Source organism: Lithobates pipiens, unplaced genomic scaffold (assembly GCF_037356315.1).
Source record: "Lithobates pipiens isolate NorthernLeopardFrog02 unplaced genomic scaffold, aLitPip1_a1.2 Scaffold_18, whole genome shotgun sequence".
In the NCBI taxonomy this organism is placed as follows: domain Eukaryota; kingdom Metazoa; phylum Chordata; class Amphibia; order Anura; family Ranidae; genus Lithobates; species Lithobates pipiens.
Genome location: NW_027507758.1, coordinates 173,118,780 through 173,136,652, shown reverse-complemented (window position 1 = coordinate 173,136,652; position 17,873 = coordinate 173,118,780). Strand labels below are relative to the sequence as shown.

General features: G+C 37.9%; 1 protein-coding gene across 12 annotated transcripts in view; it reads right to left on the bottom strand.

Moving 5' to 3' along the window:
• Positions 1-17,873, bottom strand: part of UTRN (utrophin) — a 945,243-nt gene that overhangs the window by 37,807 nt on the left and 889,563 nt on the right. For 10 of the 12 annotated variants that reach the window (XM_077486405.1, XM_077486408.1, XM_077486403.1 and 7 more), the window contains 4 exons: positions 11,570-11,706; positions 8,521-8,559; positions 7,999-8,064; positions 2,362-2,427 (listed from right to left, as the gene is read on the bottom strand). In XM_077486405.1, coding sequence (XP_077342531.1) covers positions 2,362-2,427; positions 7,999-8,064; positions 8,521-8,559; positions 11,570-11,706 — 308 coding nt within the window. The remainder of the gene's footprint in view (positions 1-2,361; positions 2,428-7,998; positions 8,065-8,520; positions 8,560-11,569; positions 11,707-17,873) is intronic. The other 2 variants (XM_077486406.1, XM_077486409.1) reach the window with 1 other exon arrangement.

Here is a 17,873-nt window from a genome sequence, read left to right as displayed (position 1 = left end):
AAAATTAACTTAGCCATAAGATTCACCATATACAGAGGTTAAAGAGCATTCATTGTTCTCTGTAATCACTAGGTTTGCACAAACACCTCTAGGCAAATTAATCATCAATAAAATAAGTCTATGTGCAACCTTCTTCACAAAGCATCACGTTTGATTGTGTAATTTACAATGAGCAGTTTATGGGTAATTGATAAGAGAGAATACTTTTGTAAATAACAATTAGCTACAGATCATTAGCACGCATCAAGTACACTAGCACTTTTGGCTCTCCTTACACTGTATCAACCTCAAAAAAGTAGGGATCACCAGACTAAAGAGATAGCTTTATTTAGATTCTGTGTTGTGAATATGAGTGTAGTGCTGTTCATTCAACATAAGCTATGGCAAGTATTGTATCCTGACCTGTTTTTAACACACATTAAGACAGTACATTTATGCAGGTTGTGTTTTGTAATGCACTGTACTGCAACATAGTGAAATCAATGGGCCAAATAAATTTGTATGACAATTGCAGTGGTTTCCCCAGGGTAACTAGCTGAGTTATACCACTGGGAACCATTAAGATGTAAACACGGGCTCAATGAGCATTATAGCTGTATAACAAATATTGTTCTAGTCAGAAGGCATAATTTACAGCTGCTATGGGGGCTCAGTAATTATTTAGAGAACAATTATCATATCCTTCATCTTCTACAGAACAGACCTAACTGACAGCAATTATATTATAAAAATACTCTCTCTGACTGCATTTAGATATCTGCCACTATTCAGTTTTCACTTGGCATTTAGCTGAGAGCAAAGCCATTGTTCATGTGGATGGTCTGACTGAAGCTACTAATAATTGTTAAAGGTCATTAAGCATAAAGTAAGCTTGTTCAGGTTGCTTCACAATAAAGATTTTTAGTACAGCATGTCCCCTACATACAAACTTCAAGTTGTGAACTTTCAAAGATATGAACGTGTTCTCATGTCCAATCACATAAGTTAGTTTATGTGTCTGGCATACATTGTCGCCTGCGTTCATTCTTTACAAGTGGTTGTGCTTTTGTGTACTTTACTGTACAGTACTGTATAGAGTATTATAGTACAGTATTATTATTCATGTGAAAAGTACTGTATTATAAACCTATTACAGTACAGTACTTTATAGCTAGTTATGTTAGTTGGGTACCTAGGCTAACCTTGCTGGACTTACAAACAAACTGGACTTATAAACACACTCAAGAAACAGAAGTCGTTTGTATGCAGGGGACTTACTGTACTGTTCCTTGATAAATATCGAAACATCGTTATCAAAATGTATAATTTTTGTTTTGTATTAATAGCTCATTCACACTATTGTGCTGAAGTGGCACGCCTTGACACAATGCATAGTAATGTGCATGGTGCAAAGTAGTGTCATTCATTTTGAATGGCTCACTAACAAACCTTGTGGAAACATTCCACATACGCCTTTTTTAGTGTGTTTTGGTGAGTTAGAAAACCCAAAGAAATAATAACACATTGCAAGTTAATGTGCAGCAAAACATATGTGTCCCGACACAATGCAATAGTGGGAATGGGTCCTCAAGAAGGACATATTCCTCCATGTGGAAGAGCTTTTATTCAGTTTATATCACAAAAGATATTGGATAGAAACATTTATTCACACAAACCATTCTATAAAGTGACATATACAAATAAAGAACTTCAGCAAACGGCTATATACAAAACTTAAGTACAGATAAATTTTTTCAGATCTAAGTATGTAATTCTGTAGAGCCAAAGTTGTGCTTAACACAAGTCAAGACGATCACTTATTTCCTAGTTCAACCTTACAATTCCTTTAGGCCACCTGTTGGTTCATTGGATGTAATGGATAATGTTAAAGCGGTATTAAAGCCAAAACCAAACATGTAATGTATTGCAGCTTACCAATCATTAGATGCGGTAGCTGCATTTGTTTTCTTTTTTAGGCTTTTTTTCCTCTGCATGCTGCACTAAATCACAGGGTACTGTGGTTGCATGCAATCTTGTGACCGCAAACAAAGTGCCAATGTATTGGCACCTGCAGCAGATCACTAGGGCATTGCAATTTGAACGCACAGAACAAGCATTTGCCACTCAGCGTTCTTGTGTGAACAGGCCCTACAGATTTTTCATCCCCAGGGATAAGATTTAAGGAAAGTGTAATTATTGTGTACTCAAATAAATTTCTGTTTATTTAGTTTATATTTTCAACATATTTACCGTTTATAAGCTATATGCAGTTTTAAAATCTTATGGTATCTATATTTTATAATTAGCCTTTGAGACCTACAATGTTTTAACCTTTTTTAATGGATTATTACAATATTCTGCAACCTAACAGATATTACTCACATGCTTCCAGTGGCCGAGCTGCTGTCCGTGAACAAGGATCCATTAGTTCTTTCCATTTGTGCCAGCCTAAAAAAAATATTGTGATAGTTTTAAAAAAACAGGGAAGGAAAACCTTATGTGCCTTAAAGACTAAGTTCACATAAAAAAATAAAAATAAACAAATGCACATTTTTTTGGAGGTTTCTTAGGAGCCTGTAAAGCATTCCCCCACAACCAGCAGATCGTGGAATGCAATGTCAGGCTCCTGCAGTCTGTCAGTACAGCTGTCTTCCTGTAACTTCTGTATGAGCATACAGTTACTGATGAAGATCAACAAACTAAAAGAGTACTCATTAGCACCCTCACAGTTCATTGAGAACTACAAGCTGTTTGTGGCAGTGGTAGATGGTACTTTCACAGAACTGTCTGAATGAATAAAAGGGCTGTGTGGGCAGAGCCGTGCATTACTGTCATATTCATCTGTCAGTTTTTCAGGCAGAGATGATCAGAAACTCTATATAAATCTATGGGCAGGTGAATGTAAATGTACCTCTGGGGCTAGAAAAAAAATTAAAAAGATCTGCACACTTTCATTTTTCCAGACCTAAACATGATAGATCAGAGATAGTTTGACATAAACAGATGCAAGTCTATTTTCTTCTGGCTTCCCATAGACCCAAAATGGGTCTGGAAAGCTCCCAATTTAAAATGTAGTAAAAAACTGAACAGACGATGATGTCTCAAAAATGATATTCACCCCATTCTACTCTGATATAGCAGGGGATCTGTTCACAGATCTCCTACTGAACAGACCAGATATCTCCCGTGTGAATGAAGCCATAATATGCATGCCCCAAAGCCATAATACCAACATACAAATGTGTCACGTAACATAAACACTACAAGAAAAAAATGAATAGCACCAGTCAGTTAGACATAAAGGTAGGGTTTGAAGGTTAAAAATTAGGAACTAGCCAGCCACGCTGTAGCCATCATTCAGCTAAAATGTGGTTGGCAAGTGGTTAACAGAGCCAGTAAAAAAATAAAATACAAACTCTATGACCAAGTGCAATAAAAAAATTGTTCATACCTACAGCATGAATAACCTTTGTATATGTAAAATATTCAGCATGTAATAGGAGTGTTGGCTTTGTGTAATACTGCTGAAATTTTTTTTCCCTTTTATTGATTGAACTGGATGGACTTGTGTCTTTTTTCAACCAGACTAACTATGTAAATATGATACCATTTTTATATTCATTAAATTTCAGTCAGGTAAAGGTACGTATGATGAAATAATCCTATAGAGCTTACTTCATTTAGTGTACAGCACATTCGGTCCATTATATTTTGTTGTTCAAATTCTGGCTACTGCATTTTAACACCTTTGGTCTACCAGTGTCCATTCACCTGGAGATGAAGTATAACCCAGATGTCCTGATACAATGAAAGTCTGTCTAAGGAGGATCCTATTGGTGTTCATGCAATCTATCTCCCCATGTGTATGGTGAAATCCAAGTGGAGGATTTGCAAAGTGCGTTTGACTGCTTTTGATTAAGTAGTCCATCATTGGGGTAAGAGTCAGTGTGAACCTTTCCTTCTTGGTGACGGATTCTTCCCAGCACTCTCCTTTGTGTGGACCTACACCTATTGGACTGTTTTATTTGAGATGTCATACATTGGGACTTTTTATTAATTCTGAGTGCTGCATTTTGTGATTTATGCTATTTTGCCTTTTTGCTAGGAGATTTGTGTCAGGAGCTGTGTTGCTATTATTAACGCTATTATTCATTAGCGCAGATATTTTTGGTTTTTATTACTGTTTTTAACCATTAAGTTAGCATACTGTATACACCTATATTCGATTTTGAGGGCATTACAAAGCCATAAACATGTATTTCCATGCAGTCAGTGACTACATTGTATGGTCTTTTGCAAGCAAGACCAGAGCTTGACCACTGTTGCATTAAAATAAGTTTGGATATGTGCAAATGTCCTAAATGAAACCACATACACAGGTGCAAAAGTATTTTCTCAGTTTACAAGTAATCCAATTTTATGGTTATTTTGTTTAATTTAAGGCACAGACTTATGACAAAAATGGATGCTTAAATTAGTACAATGGTGACTCCAAGTCATGCAATTTTCATTCAAAGGGGCATAAAACATAAAAGACTTGAAAGTGTTCTACAGTCAGATGCTTACAGACATGAAAGCAGATCTGCACCTTTAATTTTATTATTCCAGAAATGATGCCTTTTTCGAGGCACTGGATGCCAATTATAACTGAAAGAAGAGTCGTTGCTTTGAAGTAAACTTCAAGAATTTTTCGTTGATGAAAGACAAACAAATAAACTTCCTTTTTAATAAATATGTAAATAAGTGTTCCGTTTCAGCTTTGTGAAACACATCAGCATTACCAGGCTGTGCACCCTTCTCCTATCTATTTTTCCTACTCACATCGGATAGGAGATGACAATGTTGTCAGAGATACACAAATAATAAATGTATAAGCATGTTTTAAATCAAAGACTTTTTTGCTAATTTGCACATCTCAAACAAACTACAAGCTTTGGTATAAAACTTTATTCACTCATATTAGAAGCTTAGAAAAGTTGTTGGCACACCACATGACCTTTATCAATATGCAAATAGCAATGGCATGTAAAAACCTATGTTTAAGAATTAGTGTTGTGCTATAAATATGTGAACTATGAATTTTAATTAATGAATCAACTATGACAAACTGTGAATACACAAAACAATCTACTTTTTGAACAAATGTCATAAGTCCCTAATGCAATTTCACTTGCAAGACCGTATCCACTCAAAACAATCCGTGATAAACTTCACTCACAACTATGTCCACTTTGTGTCCACTTTGGTGCTCCACCACCCATGTGCAGACAAGCTCCTTACATGATATTAATGACCTTGTATGCATGAAGTATTTAGCCCCAGTTCAAATCATTAGTAAGACCTCATCTGGAATATGCTGTTCAGTTCAGGGGCACCAGTTCTCAAAAAGGATATCAGGGAACAGGAGAAAGTACGGAGAAGGGCATGGAGGTGCTCAGCTATGGGGCAAGATTAGAGGAACAGAATTTATTCACTCTTGAGAAGAGGAGAATAAGGGGGGATATGAGCAACATGTTCAAATATATAAGGGGTCCATATAGTGAACTTGGTGTTGAGTTATTCACTTTACGGTCAACACAGAGGACACAGGAGCACTCTTTACATCTAGAGGAAAAGAGATTTCATCTCCAAATATAGAAAGGTTTCTTCACAGTAATAGCTGTGAAAATGTGGAATAGACTCCCTCCAGAGGTGGTTCTGGCTAGCTTAGTAGGTTACTTTAAGAAAGGCCTGGATACTTTCCTAAATGTACATAATATAACTGGGTACTAACATTTATAGGTAATGTTGATCCAGGGAAAATCCAATCGCCTCTTGGGGGATCAGGAAGGAATTGGAGCATGCTCTGCTGGGGTTGTTTGCCTCCCTCTGCATCAATTATGGGTATAAAATTGGATATATTGGATTGTACAATATTTTTTATTTATTTTTTATTTTTTATGGTTGAACTGGATGGACTTGTGTCTTTTTTCAACCTGACTAACTATGTAACTATGTAGCCCTTTTAAAGTAATGAGGATGTCACTAAATCAGCAACTTGAGGCTTTGGTACCGATCTCACAGAAGCTCATACTGATCTCAGCTTGGAGAGAGAACAAATGGGTTACATGTGGCAGACTCCACCTTACGCAAAGCAGACAGAGACACCCAGTGTCCTCTATGTGCGGTCAGATATAAACAGAGCACCTGTCCGTTTACACCCGAAGGCCACCAGATCCGATCAGCTAGATGGATGTTTTTAGCAGATATGATCGAATGGGATGCTGGTGGGTGTCAACAGACACATGTCATCTGTGAATTTTTGGGAAATCTCCCTGACCTTTTTCCAGATCTTAGGTCTCAACAGTGGGGGCAGGACCAGGAAATGTCTAATGTTGAAATACTGTCTTTACTGCACCTCCAACAAAATGTCAGCACAATCTGGCAATTGTTTATGAAGAATTGTAAGCGCTCTGTACCACCTGGTTAGTAGCTTGAAATTCGTTTCTTGGTGTTGTGTGCAGATGGAAGACTTTAGGACTAAATGTAGGATCTTTTATGATTGTTGTGATGAAAAGGAAATCTTTAAAGTGTTTGTAAACCCTTACATATGCCCAGTGAAGTGACTATCCTCAGGTAATACACAGAGATTAAACAAATCCTACATAAGTTGTACCTGTTTATTTGCAGTCTCCTCTTCCCTACATCTGTACAACATCCAGAATTTATAAAGCTTGTCTGAGCTGTCAACAAAAAGGGGACAGACAGCTGAAGTGACAATCTGCAGAGCTCAGTGAGGCGAGCTCTGAGAGCTGATTGCATGGAAAGGAGACCCCCCCCCCCCTTCACACATGAACAGAACTGAGACTGTCAATCAGCTAGAGACTCCTCCTCATCACTCTTTTTCTCTTGGTGTCAGGAAAACTTGTCAGAAGTGAACTATGCTGATAGCTGAGGAACTAACCAGCAGACAGAAATTACACTAAAGGGTTGATTTACTAAAACTGGAGATGGCAAAATCTGGAGCAGCTGTGCATGATCAGCCAATCAGCTTCCAGGTTTTCTTTTAAAGCTTAATTGAACAAGCTGAAGTTAGAAATTGATTGGCTACCATGCAGCGCTTCACTAGTTTTAGTACATTAACCCTTTAGTGCACTTCACTGAGACAAGTACTCACTATAGAGGGATATGCTTTGTTCATATTTCATGTTTGAGATTTACAACCACTTTAAATCTTGTTTCCTTTTAATTAGAAAGGGGCTTTTGTAATCCTTTTAGGTGCAGAGAGAGAGAGAGTAAATAATGGAGAGGGAGTGCCTAATGGGGTTCTGATCGGAACAGGACAAAAAAATTGTAATTGAATTATGGCCTTTTACTGGACAACCTACAAAAAAAAGAGGACTGTTTTGAGTATTCACGGTTTATCACAGTTGATTCAATAACTTTGTTGTATATTTATTTGATTGCATATTTTCTGAAAAACAAGTCACATATTTTATTTTGGAATGTATTCATAGTTCACATATTTAAAGGGCTAGCATAACACCTAAACATTGTATTGATCTTGTATACGTATATGTTTGAGTGAAGCTTTCCTTTTTCTCCTATGGTAGCCAATCAGTATTCATCTTTCAGCTGTTTACAATTCATGGTCTAATGAAGGCTGATCTCTTATTTGTTGATGTGTTGGTGTGCATCATCAATATTTGACTTGTTTTACTAAATAAGCAGACACGTCTTTCATTAGAAGCAATAATAAAGGGTGGCAATAGTATAAACATGGTGAATTAAATTATATATTTTCACTAAGCTAAGTGTTCACTTTGCAATATGAAAATACACATACATTCTTTATTCTTTAATCACCCCCTTGTCTATTGCTACCCACTAGCTTAAAAAAATAATGACATTTTAAATAATACTAAAACTGACAATCACCATACAGTATTCACAATATAATAGCTATACATTTATACGTTCAAATTGTGGTTTTACTCTATAAGCATGTCCTCCATATAAGACTTATGCATGGCTACTTACCTGCTGGCATAATGCTCTATTCTGGAATGTGTATCATCATCAAATAGTTCTGGTGATTGCAATGGACTAAAAATGAATTGAAAGAAAAAAAAGTTATAAAACAACAACCAAAAAAAAAACTCTTAAGAGCTGTTGTACACAGGTGCTTAATGTGTACCCATTTGCATTCAACGTTCATTACATTTGGGTTAGACAGTACTGGGATAGTGATGCATGGGGGTTGGAGGCAGCGCCAAACAAGTTCTGTTGACTTAAGCTACTGACTTGCATTCAGATCAGACTCCAAATCCTGTTCACTGATTTTGTGCTTCTCGTATTGTTTTAAGTCTCATCTTTTGCTATGTTCATTCAGTTTTACCTGGACTGTGGGAAATTCGACAGACTGCAAATGGGACATAGGTAAATTGTACACTCAGCCCCTGTATACACAAGCTCACATACAAACAGTCAATATTAAAACTCTATACCTAAATTCTATTGTTTTAGACTTGAGCACTTTAAAATACACATAGATATACTCACTCAAACTGGTCAGGCCACATGCTGATGAGTGTAATAGGGCTGTAAGGGGACAAGGAGGAGACCAAGAGAGAGACACTTTAATGTCATGTAAGCGACAGCAGAAAAACCACAAAGCCCATCCTTTCTTTCCCCTCAAGAGGCAAAAAAAGGTTCTGAAAGACCATAGCTCATAAGCAAGATTCCTGGAGGGCTGCTATTAAAATATTTGCAGCAATGCCTAATTCTTCCATTCTCCAGCAGTTCCATATAAGAACACTGCTATAAGTCTTTCACTTAATAAATTATTGTGCACCAGGAATTGCATTGAGGTTCAACGGAGCTTGAAGCTAGGTTAGAAGAATCCGATTGTGCCAGAAATTAATAGCAGCAAAGAACAACATAGAAAACAAGAAGCACATCTATAGAAATGGCCCTGAATAAAATCTACTGTAGGCAATTAAAATACAGTGAATAACACCTGTCACCATTCAATAGAAAGAAGATCCTCTCATAGCCCGTTTCATAAGGTACTGCAAACTAAATGTTTATTTTTAATACTTAGCAGCTATATATGTTCAAAATCAGATAAAATGCTAACATTTAACAACATTTTATTTTGAAACAAAAAACATTGTATCACAATATTAAAATATTTAAACTAAAAAAGTTTAAAGTCAATGTAAAATCTAACCATGTGCTTTATTTGTACTCTCCACCGACAGCACAAAACGATTTAGATAGCAAAATTGTAATTGTACAGTATTTTTATTTGAAGTACAGGTAAAACAACACTACTGACAAAGAAGATGATAAATCGTCACTTGCAAAACTGCTAATAAAAATGCATTGTACGACTGAAATCTGTGAAGGTCAGCGCTGGTTTTAGCTTTGCAATTTTCCTAAAAAGTACCATAGCTTGTTAGACCCCTTTCACACTGGGTCGTTTTGCAGGCGCTGTTGCGCAAAAAATAGCATCTGCAAACCGACCTGAAACAGCCGATGCTGTGTCTCCAATGTGAAAGCCAGGAGGGCTTTCACACTGGAGTGGTGCGCTGGTAGGATGGTAAAAAAAAGTCCTGCTAGCAGCATCTTTGGAGCGGTGTATACACCGCTCCTGCCCATTGAAATCAATGGTGCAGCGCGGCTATACCGCTGGCAAAGCGCCTCCTCAGAGGCGCTTTGTAGTGGTTTTTAACCCTTTCTCAGCCGCTATCAGGCCACAAATAGCGGCACAAATCCGACAGTAAAGCGTCGCTAAAAATAGCCCCAGTGTGAAAGGAGCCTTAGTGTAAACATATTATATGATTAAAATAAATCTAAGCATGAAGAGAATATTTGTACATGGGATTACACCCAATGGCTTCTAAATGTGACTGTCATTACAGATGCATGGGGGATGCCATTGCAAACATCTTTCTGAAAATTCTAGATGCCTGGCTGTGCCTGACATAGTTCTATTTCAATCACAGACACAGAACCAGAATGCTTTAAATGAGTTACAGAACTTTTTACCTCTTTACTTGTTCCAGATCATTGAAGCAGCCAACATGGATGTCAAAGCATCAGAACGACAGCCATAAAATTTGTATTTTCAAAATGAGGATTAGTTCAGAACTGGCAGTCTCCATTATTCTCTAATGACAGAGTTCCCTTATGCCATGAGTGTATCTTAGGTAATTTTGTATTGCTTGAAACAACTTCTCACTTTTGAAAATAGTATGTGAACATATGCAGCATTTAGAAGCAGGAAGCAGTAAAGGCTGCATAGGTCTTAAAATGTCTTTAAATGGTTATTGTCGGTTTTAAAATATTTTTGTTGATAGGTAAAGTGATTCTAAACCCTGCTAGTGCACTCATGATAGGGCACACTAACAGCCACCGATTAACAGGAACAATGTTTTAAAATGTTGGTATTCAATACAGTTTCAGAGCTTTCCTAGTGAAAGTCACGTGTCTTTGTTCCCTTTCCCCAGCAGCAGGCCCAGGCACATAGCCTACTGTGAAGAAAAACCCTGGTTACAACAGCCTGGGTTGGATGCAAGGATAAGCCAGACCTCGTCACATGTTCTGTGATTATTGCCCCAACCTTTTACACCCCCCTGGGCCATGCAAAGCAGAGTGGTGCTGTCAGTCAAGCATCTAATCCACCCACCAACACCTTCAGGCAGATTAGGTCCTTGACTGGCAGTTCCAATCCACTTTGCACAGCCTGAGAGGAGGGCCTGAAAAAGCTGAGGTGATATCACACGACAAGCGATCTAGCTTTAGACTACCCCTGCCTCCAACCTGTAACTAGGGATTTCCTTCATCTTATGCTGTGTGTATATGCTGCTTACTTACATTGTGGGAGAGGAGCATACACAGCCTGCAGATCGTTAAAATAAATAAATAAATAAATAAATAAAGATTTAAAACTAAACAAAGGGCACAGACATGGAGCAATTTTTAGGATGGGTTTCCGTTAGACCCCTTTCACACTTGGGCGTTTTTTAGGTGCTTTTGGGCTAAAAATAGCACCTGTAAAGTGCCTGAAAAACACCTCCCCTGCAGCCCCAGTGTGAGAGTGCTTTCACACTGGGGCAGTGCGCAGCATCTTTCAGGCAGTGCGGGAGCAGTGTATACGCTGCTCCTTCACCGTCCCTGCCATTGAAAGCAGTAAGCACTGCTGCTGAAGCGCCTGCAAAGTGCTTTGGCAGCGGCGCTTTGTGGGCGTTTTTAACCCTTTATGTGGTCGCTAGCGGGGGGCTAAAATCACTATGCTAGTCGCCGAAAAGCACCACTATAACAGTGGTAAAGTGCCACTAAAATTAGCCGTGCTTTACTCCTAATGCCCTCCTCGCCCCAGTGTGAAAATAGCTTTAATTTTTTAATATTTTTGATTTTAGTGACACTTTAATGTGGATCCATTTTTATGAAATTGGAAATGGCAGGGACCTCTCATGTAGACTGCTTTTATAGCATAGGTTCATATTTTAGTCTTAATGTGACCTTCATATAAAGGAGGCATGTGGTGACAATGAGAATTTCATGCTTCCTAAAATATAACAAAAAAATTATGCAGCTGACTTACGTCTCCATGTTATCTCCTTCAAGAACAGTCTGTACTGGTAAGTAGCCTAATCTGGGATGCTTGTCAAAGTACTTTTTGGAACGAAACTTATTTTTCAACACCTTCGTAAAGTCTCGAACATCTTCTCCTGATGTTGTCTGAGGGCAGTAAGAAAATGGAATAAATACATCTTTAGGAAACAGATGTAACTATTCAGTAACTCTGGCTTGCTGCCACTTTACTTTGTGTCAGTGGGGACCTCTTGGACTAGATAGGTTTGGAATACTGAGCAATTTAAATAATGGAAGCTTGGCAGGAGTTGTCCTCAAGCCAACCAGATTGACAGTGTTCTGCTAAATCTGCATAATAATTAACATAGAAATGTGACTTTTGAATAAAAAGTATGAAATACTAAGATAGAGACAAACTCTGGCAGGAGCCCAACCCCAAGAAAGAAGAGCTAGTACAGATAAATACATTAAGTGTTTGTGACAGCATAGAATCAAAGTAAAATGTGCTAAGCAGAGACTTTGGATAACAAAAAACTTCTATTATACAGAAATAAATTAAAGCATATGTCAAAATAACACCTTTTAATAGTGCAAATAGAATTTTTCTGTATGTGTCATGGGCCTTAAAGTGACCCTGTCACCACATGGTGCAAAATAAGCAAAGCCCATGCTGTAAAAGTAGAACACATATACTTACATTTATAGTGTCCCATGTCTTTAAACTTCAGTTTGCTGCTCCCCGGCTGTGACAGGCATTCAGCACCTCCAGATTTGTGAAATACCTGGTCTCCTGCCATACACCACGGTTCCTCCCACCAGCTTTTACATCCTGTTGTGACATACGAGGCAGCAGGCATAGCCACAGCGTGTGGCTGGATGAGCAGGTATTCGACACATGCGGAAGTGCTGAATACCAGCAGCGGCCAGGGATCAATAATCAGCTGAATTTGAAGACATGGGCTGCCAGAAAGGTAAGCATGCATGCTCTTTTTTTTTAGAGTGTGGGGTTTGCTTACTTTGGGCCCTGTGGTGACAGGGTTGCTTAAAGAACTAAAGGCACCAAGCAAATAATGTTTTCTCTATCACATTGTGTATTTTCACATTTCTCTTTCTTTTTTGATATTGTCAACTGTACAAATGAAAATCAAGAACATATCCCAGCATTTCCAGAGCCAAGGTCATCTGAGTGCCTGCTACAGTGTATTCGGGCGGCACCGGTGGGGGGTAGGTCTGGCAGAGGAGGTGCCTGAGCGTGTCGCATGAAGTCAAGGTGCAAGGGAGCCAAGCGGCCAGAACCTCGTGTGTGGGTCTGCGGAACAGGAGCAAGGCAAGCCGGGAGAAGGACTGTCAGTGCTGTTTTGACTGGAGTGGGCTGAAGGGACCATCTGGTGTGGAGAGAGACTGTCACTGTGACTCAGGAGGGGACGCGTCATGTTGGTGAGGTGTCATCATTATCTGTGCTGCTGCATGCACACTGCTGTTAGTGTTACTGTGAGAGTCAATTTCAAGTGTGTGTGCACCCACTCTAATTTCTTGCCCTTTTGAATCCTGTCCCTGAGCTACTTACATACTATACAGAAAATAAAATAAGAAATATGTTTTTTGCCTTAATATCTACCTCAAGTCACATTGTGAATTGCATATTGTACTTGTTTGTAGCCTAAATATTGAAATTTGGACTTAAAACTGTAATTTTGTAACTTTTGCATATGCCAGTAAAAACTTGGTGGTGCCAGTAAATTTTGAGTGTCGTGTCAGTAAATTTAAATCTGGTAGGTTGGCAACACTGGTCAAGGGGGTGGTCTCATTGGACAATGGAATGGCAGCTAGAGGAAGCAAGCTTAGATAAAGTAAATCAGGGGTGGACAACAAAGAAGCTTTTCTTTCTAACACATTAATAGCAGGTTCCTTGAGTTACCGTCTCTTAAATTGGAGTATAGGCTTATGTTAATATTCATGTCCTAAATATAATATTACATCATCACAATTGTGTGTATTTTTAGACAGCATACAATATTAGTCAACAGATTTGTAATATGAACACATCAACAGTAATTACAAGCTAAAAAAACTGATCCTCTACGGGGCAAGTATCAAACTTAACCTCAGCAGATTTAAAATAAGAAGGAAAATTCTGTAAAATCTAGTGATATTAAAAAGTTCTATCCTAGCCTTAAGAACCGTTTGCAGTCATAGATAAAACCTCTTTCACTTAGAGACAAATAATCTTTTCCAGTTAGAAGTCCTAAATGCTTTTTCCAAACTGCTAAGATGATGAAATAATTTGTTTATGGCTTGTTTTGCCTTAGAGCAAAAATTCTCTAAGTACATATTTTCTGTTTAGCTTTTTCAAAGTCAAAACATGTTCTCAAATGGAAGTGATCCTTCTGAGTGTTTAGGGACATCTCTTCCAGAAAAATGTATCGGTCCACAAGATCGTCAAAATACAAAGATCCAAAATATACTGTGCAAGTCCCAAGAATTGTCCAACACTTGTCAAATAAACTGCAGGCTTACCCCTTATAATTTAGTACTCCTACTGAGAGCTTTCTTAATTCTTGGTGTGTTGAAGCGCAACCAGACAAACAGCTAAGTACATGGATTATTTTTACATATATATATACATATATAGTTATATAGATACATATCTATAATATCTATATCTATATATAGAGATATATATCTACATATATATATATATATATATATATATATATATATATATATATATATATATGGGCTGGGGTGGAGATCTAATCTTTCTCTGCTGCAGATTCACTTAAAATATCAAAACGTAATTAAGCCTAGGTTCACACTGATGCAATTTGACATGTCAAATCGCATGCCAAATCGGCAGCTATTGCCGGCAATGGCATTGTCCGAATCAGTGTGATGCCAATTTTGCGGTGCTGCACCGATTCCCAAAAATAGTTCCTGCACTATTTTTGGCAACATCAAGGTGTGATTTGTATAGACATCTGTGCAGAAACCCGCTCATATGTCTCAGAAATCACCCCCTAAGTCGGACTGACATGCAGGTATGAAAGTTCAGCTGAACTCACATCATTTAAATCCACTGTCAATGTGAACCTAGGCTAATAAATACAATTATAAAGTGCTTGTGCAAATAAATAAACACAGATTTCATGAGTACTTTATAATAAGTTTTGCCTAGGAATATGGTTTACAGAGAGGTAAACAGTGTAAACAGTTTGTTAGCTAAATCTGCACATGTGGGTTGTATAACATTTTTTTTTATATGAAATCTGTATTTATTTGCACAAGCACTTTAAAATGTATATGTACTATGTTTGATATTTAATAGATCATTTTTCAGGACATATTTTAAAGTGATAGCGCACCCAATTGTTTTTACTGTATTACACCTGATTGGCTCCTTATGCTGCTTGTCCCCTAACCTATGCTGTACAGACAATACAGTAGACTGCAAGAGGCAAATGTCACACAAATTCCGGTACATATACTGCTTGCATTTAAAAATGCATTCAATTATGTATTAATGATTACAAAGTTGAATTGTTATGTGCCTTTTTATAACTATTTGAAGTTTCGTTTTAAACTGTGTTGGGTTTGGATAAGGTAAACAGAGATTGTAGAGGCTTTGTGACTTTACCAACTTAAACTAGCACTGATAAATGTATAAGCATATATCTCCTAGATCAGTGATGGCGAACCTTGGCACCCGAGATGTTTTGGAACTACATTTCCCATGATGCTCAACTACACTGCAGAGTGCATGAGCATCATGGGAAATGTAGTTCCAAAACATCTGGGGTGCCAAGGTTCGCCATCACTGTCCTAGATGTACCATCAGATGGCATTGAATATATTTGCACTAAAGAACAAAAGACAATCCACTGTGCCTTTTCCATGGTTAGTACAGTAATGACTGATTTTTTCACTGTCACTCAGTTCTCTTAGGATGGAGAATTTTTTTTTCTGAAATTCTGTACTTCCTTCTGTCAAGCATTGCATGTTTATGGAAACATTTATACAGCTTTTTTGTCAATATTTACTGATAAAGTCACGTGATTGTGGCGAAATGTGTTGGGCGGGACTTAAAGCGGGGTTTCACCCTAAAGTGGAACTTCCGCTGATCGGAACCCTCCCCCCCTCCGGTGTCACAATTGGCACCTTACAGGGGGGAGGGGGGTGGAGATACCTGCAAAGACAGGTATTTACACCCACTTCCGGGCATAGACTCCTGTGGGAGTCTATGTCATTTCCTGTCCGGCCGCGCTGTCTGCTGGGACAGTGACAGCGCGGACAATTCCTATTGCGCTGCGCGACTCGCGCATGCGCAGTAGGGAACCGGGAAGTGAAGCGAATCGGCTTGATTCCCTAACCTAGAATGGTGACGGCAGCAGCCGAGAGCCGAGCGATCGATCGGCTTCGGCTGCCGGCATCGCTGGAACCCGGGACAGGTGAGTGTCCATTTATTAAAAGTCAGCAGCTGTAGTATTTATAGCTGCTGGCTTTTAATATTTTTTTTTAGGTGGAATCCCTCTTTAATGATGTTATCATGCACAAACCAGGAAGGAGCTGAAATTACATATTTTATGTGCTGATTCAAGCTAAATGCCAAATGGAGGTGTTTTATTAACATTGCGGTGTACCTGAGTGCACTTAGGAGATGGTGCACTAGTAAATGTGAGTGTGTTTTTAAAGGATTTTTAAAAATGTGGTTTTAGAAATGGAAAACGCTACGTGGTATTTCTCTGCTTGTCTTGAATAATGTTGAGGAAGTGGATGAAGTGGACACTAAGGCCCCAGGAAGGGGAAAGAAAAAAGGCTCTATAATGTGTACGTCACTGTTCTAAGGTTCTTGAGTGAAGCACTGCGGTGGAGGAGGAGTGGTGTGAATCATGGAGTGATAAATGTTTTATGTTATTCAGCACCCAGGACTAATGAAAATTATTATTATTATATTGGAACTTCACATTGAATATAATCAATTTGTGTGTGGCATTGCATTAGAGAGTAATGTTGCCATTTCACAAGTGTATATATACTTTTTCATGTATGGTTTATATTGGGAGTAGCATATATATATATATATATATATATATATATATATATATATATATATATATATATATATATATATATGATATTTACAAAGGGAATGTGTAGTGGTATTATTATGCTTAGTACTACAAATAAAACGTTTTTAGTCCAGTAAATATTAAATACTTCATATGAATTGTATTTTTACTTTCAGCCAGCAGGTTTATTCTGTGCTGGACATGCCAGCTGGAAATGAATGCAGATTCCAGCGCAAAATCCTCTTCTTTGCTAATGTGTTTTCACAACCATACAATGAATAGAACTGAGCTTATGTAGCAAAATGTCCTGCCACTGGGGATAGTCTACTTGGGACTATGTGCCATACTCATTTGTTTCAGTGAAAAATTAGTATGCTCGTTGCTCTGTGCGTGACAGCATTTTGTTTACATCTGTTCTCATCACACTGCAAAAGCATTTCGCTCTCTGAGATCCGACCAGGCAATTATTTTTCTTATTTTTATGTATAATTGGCTTTTCTCACAACACAAATAATAATTACTATTTATCACAATGTCTAAGAGGATATTGTGATAGACAATAGTTATTATCAATGATATAAAGCAATATGTACTAAAAGGCCTCACAAAAAGGTGTCATTTACTGAGACATAACGTATGTGATTTTTCACAGCATTTCATTTTTAAGCTTTATGTGTTGCTCTCATTGGCTCTCCTGGCGGAAAAAATCATTACAGCTTAGTGAACTGAACCTACATTGTGTTGTGAAGTACAAGACCATGCTATGAGATTCTGAGTTAGTGACATTGTTCACACTGCTAGACTTAGGTAGTGATGTCAGCTTATTCAAATATAATATATAGTTAAACATAAAAGAAATGGTGCTGGCAAAAAAACAACTAGAAAAACTGTATACAGATGTAAATTCAGATTGCTGTGCTTACAGTGACAACCATAAATTGATAAAGGTGGACCATTACCGCAAAACATGCATATTTGAGAAAATTAAAAAAATATATATATAAATATAAACAGTCCCAATTGTGTCCAGATTTCAAATCCACCTCTGTGATAATGAAAATCTTTTGTGATCCAATGTTTGCAACACCTAAGTGCAACGTCACCTCAGATTAAGAGGATTCTTACCAGAACATTTGAACCCTTTGTATAAAAAGAGTCAAATAGGCACGTGGATTAAGATTTAATCAGTGGGAATCTGATTGGAAAACCATCTCCAGGGAACACATTGAAATCTCCCAGTCTCCGGAG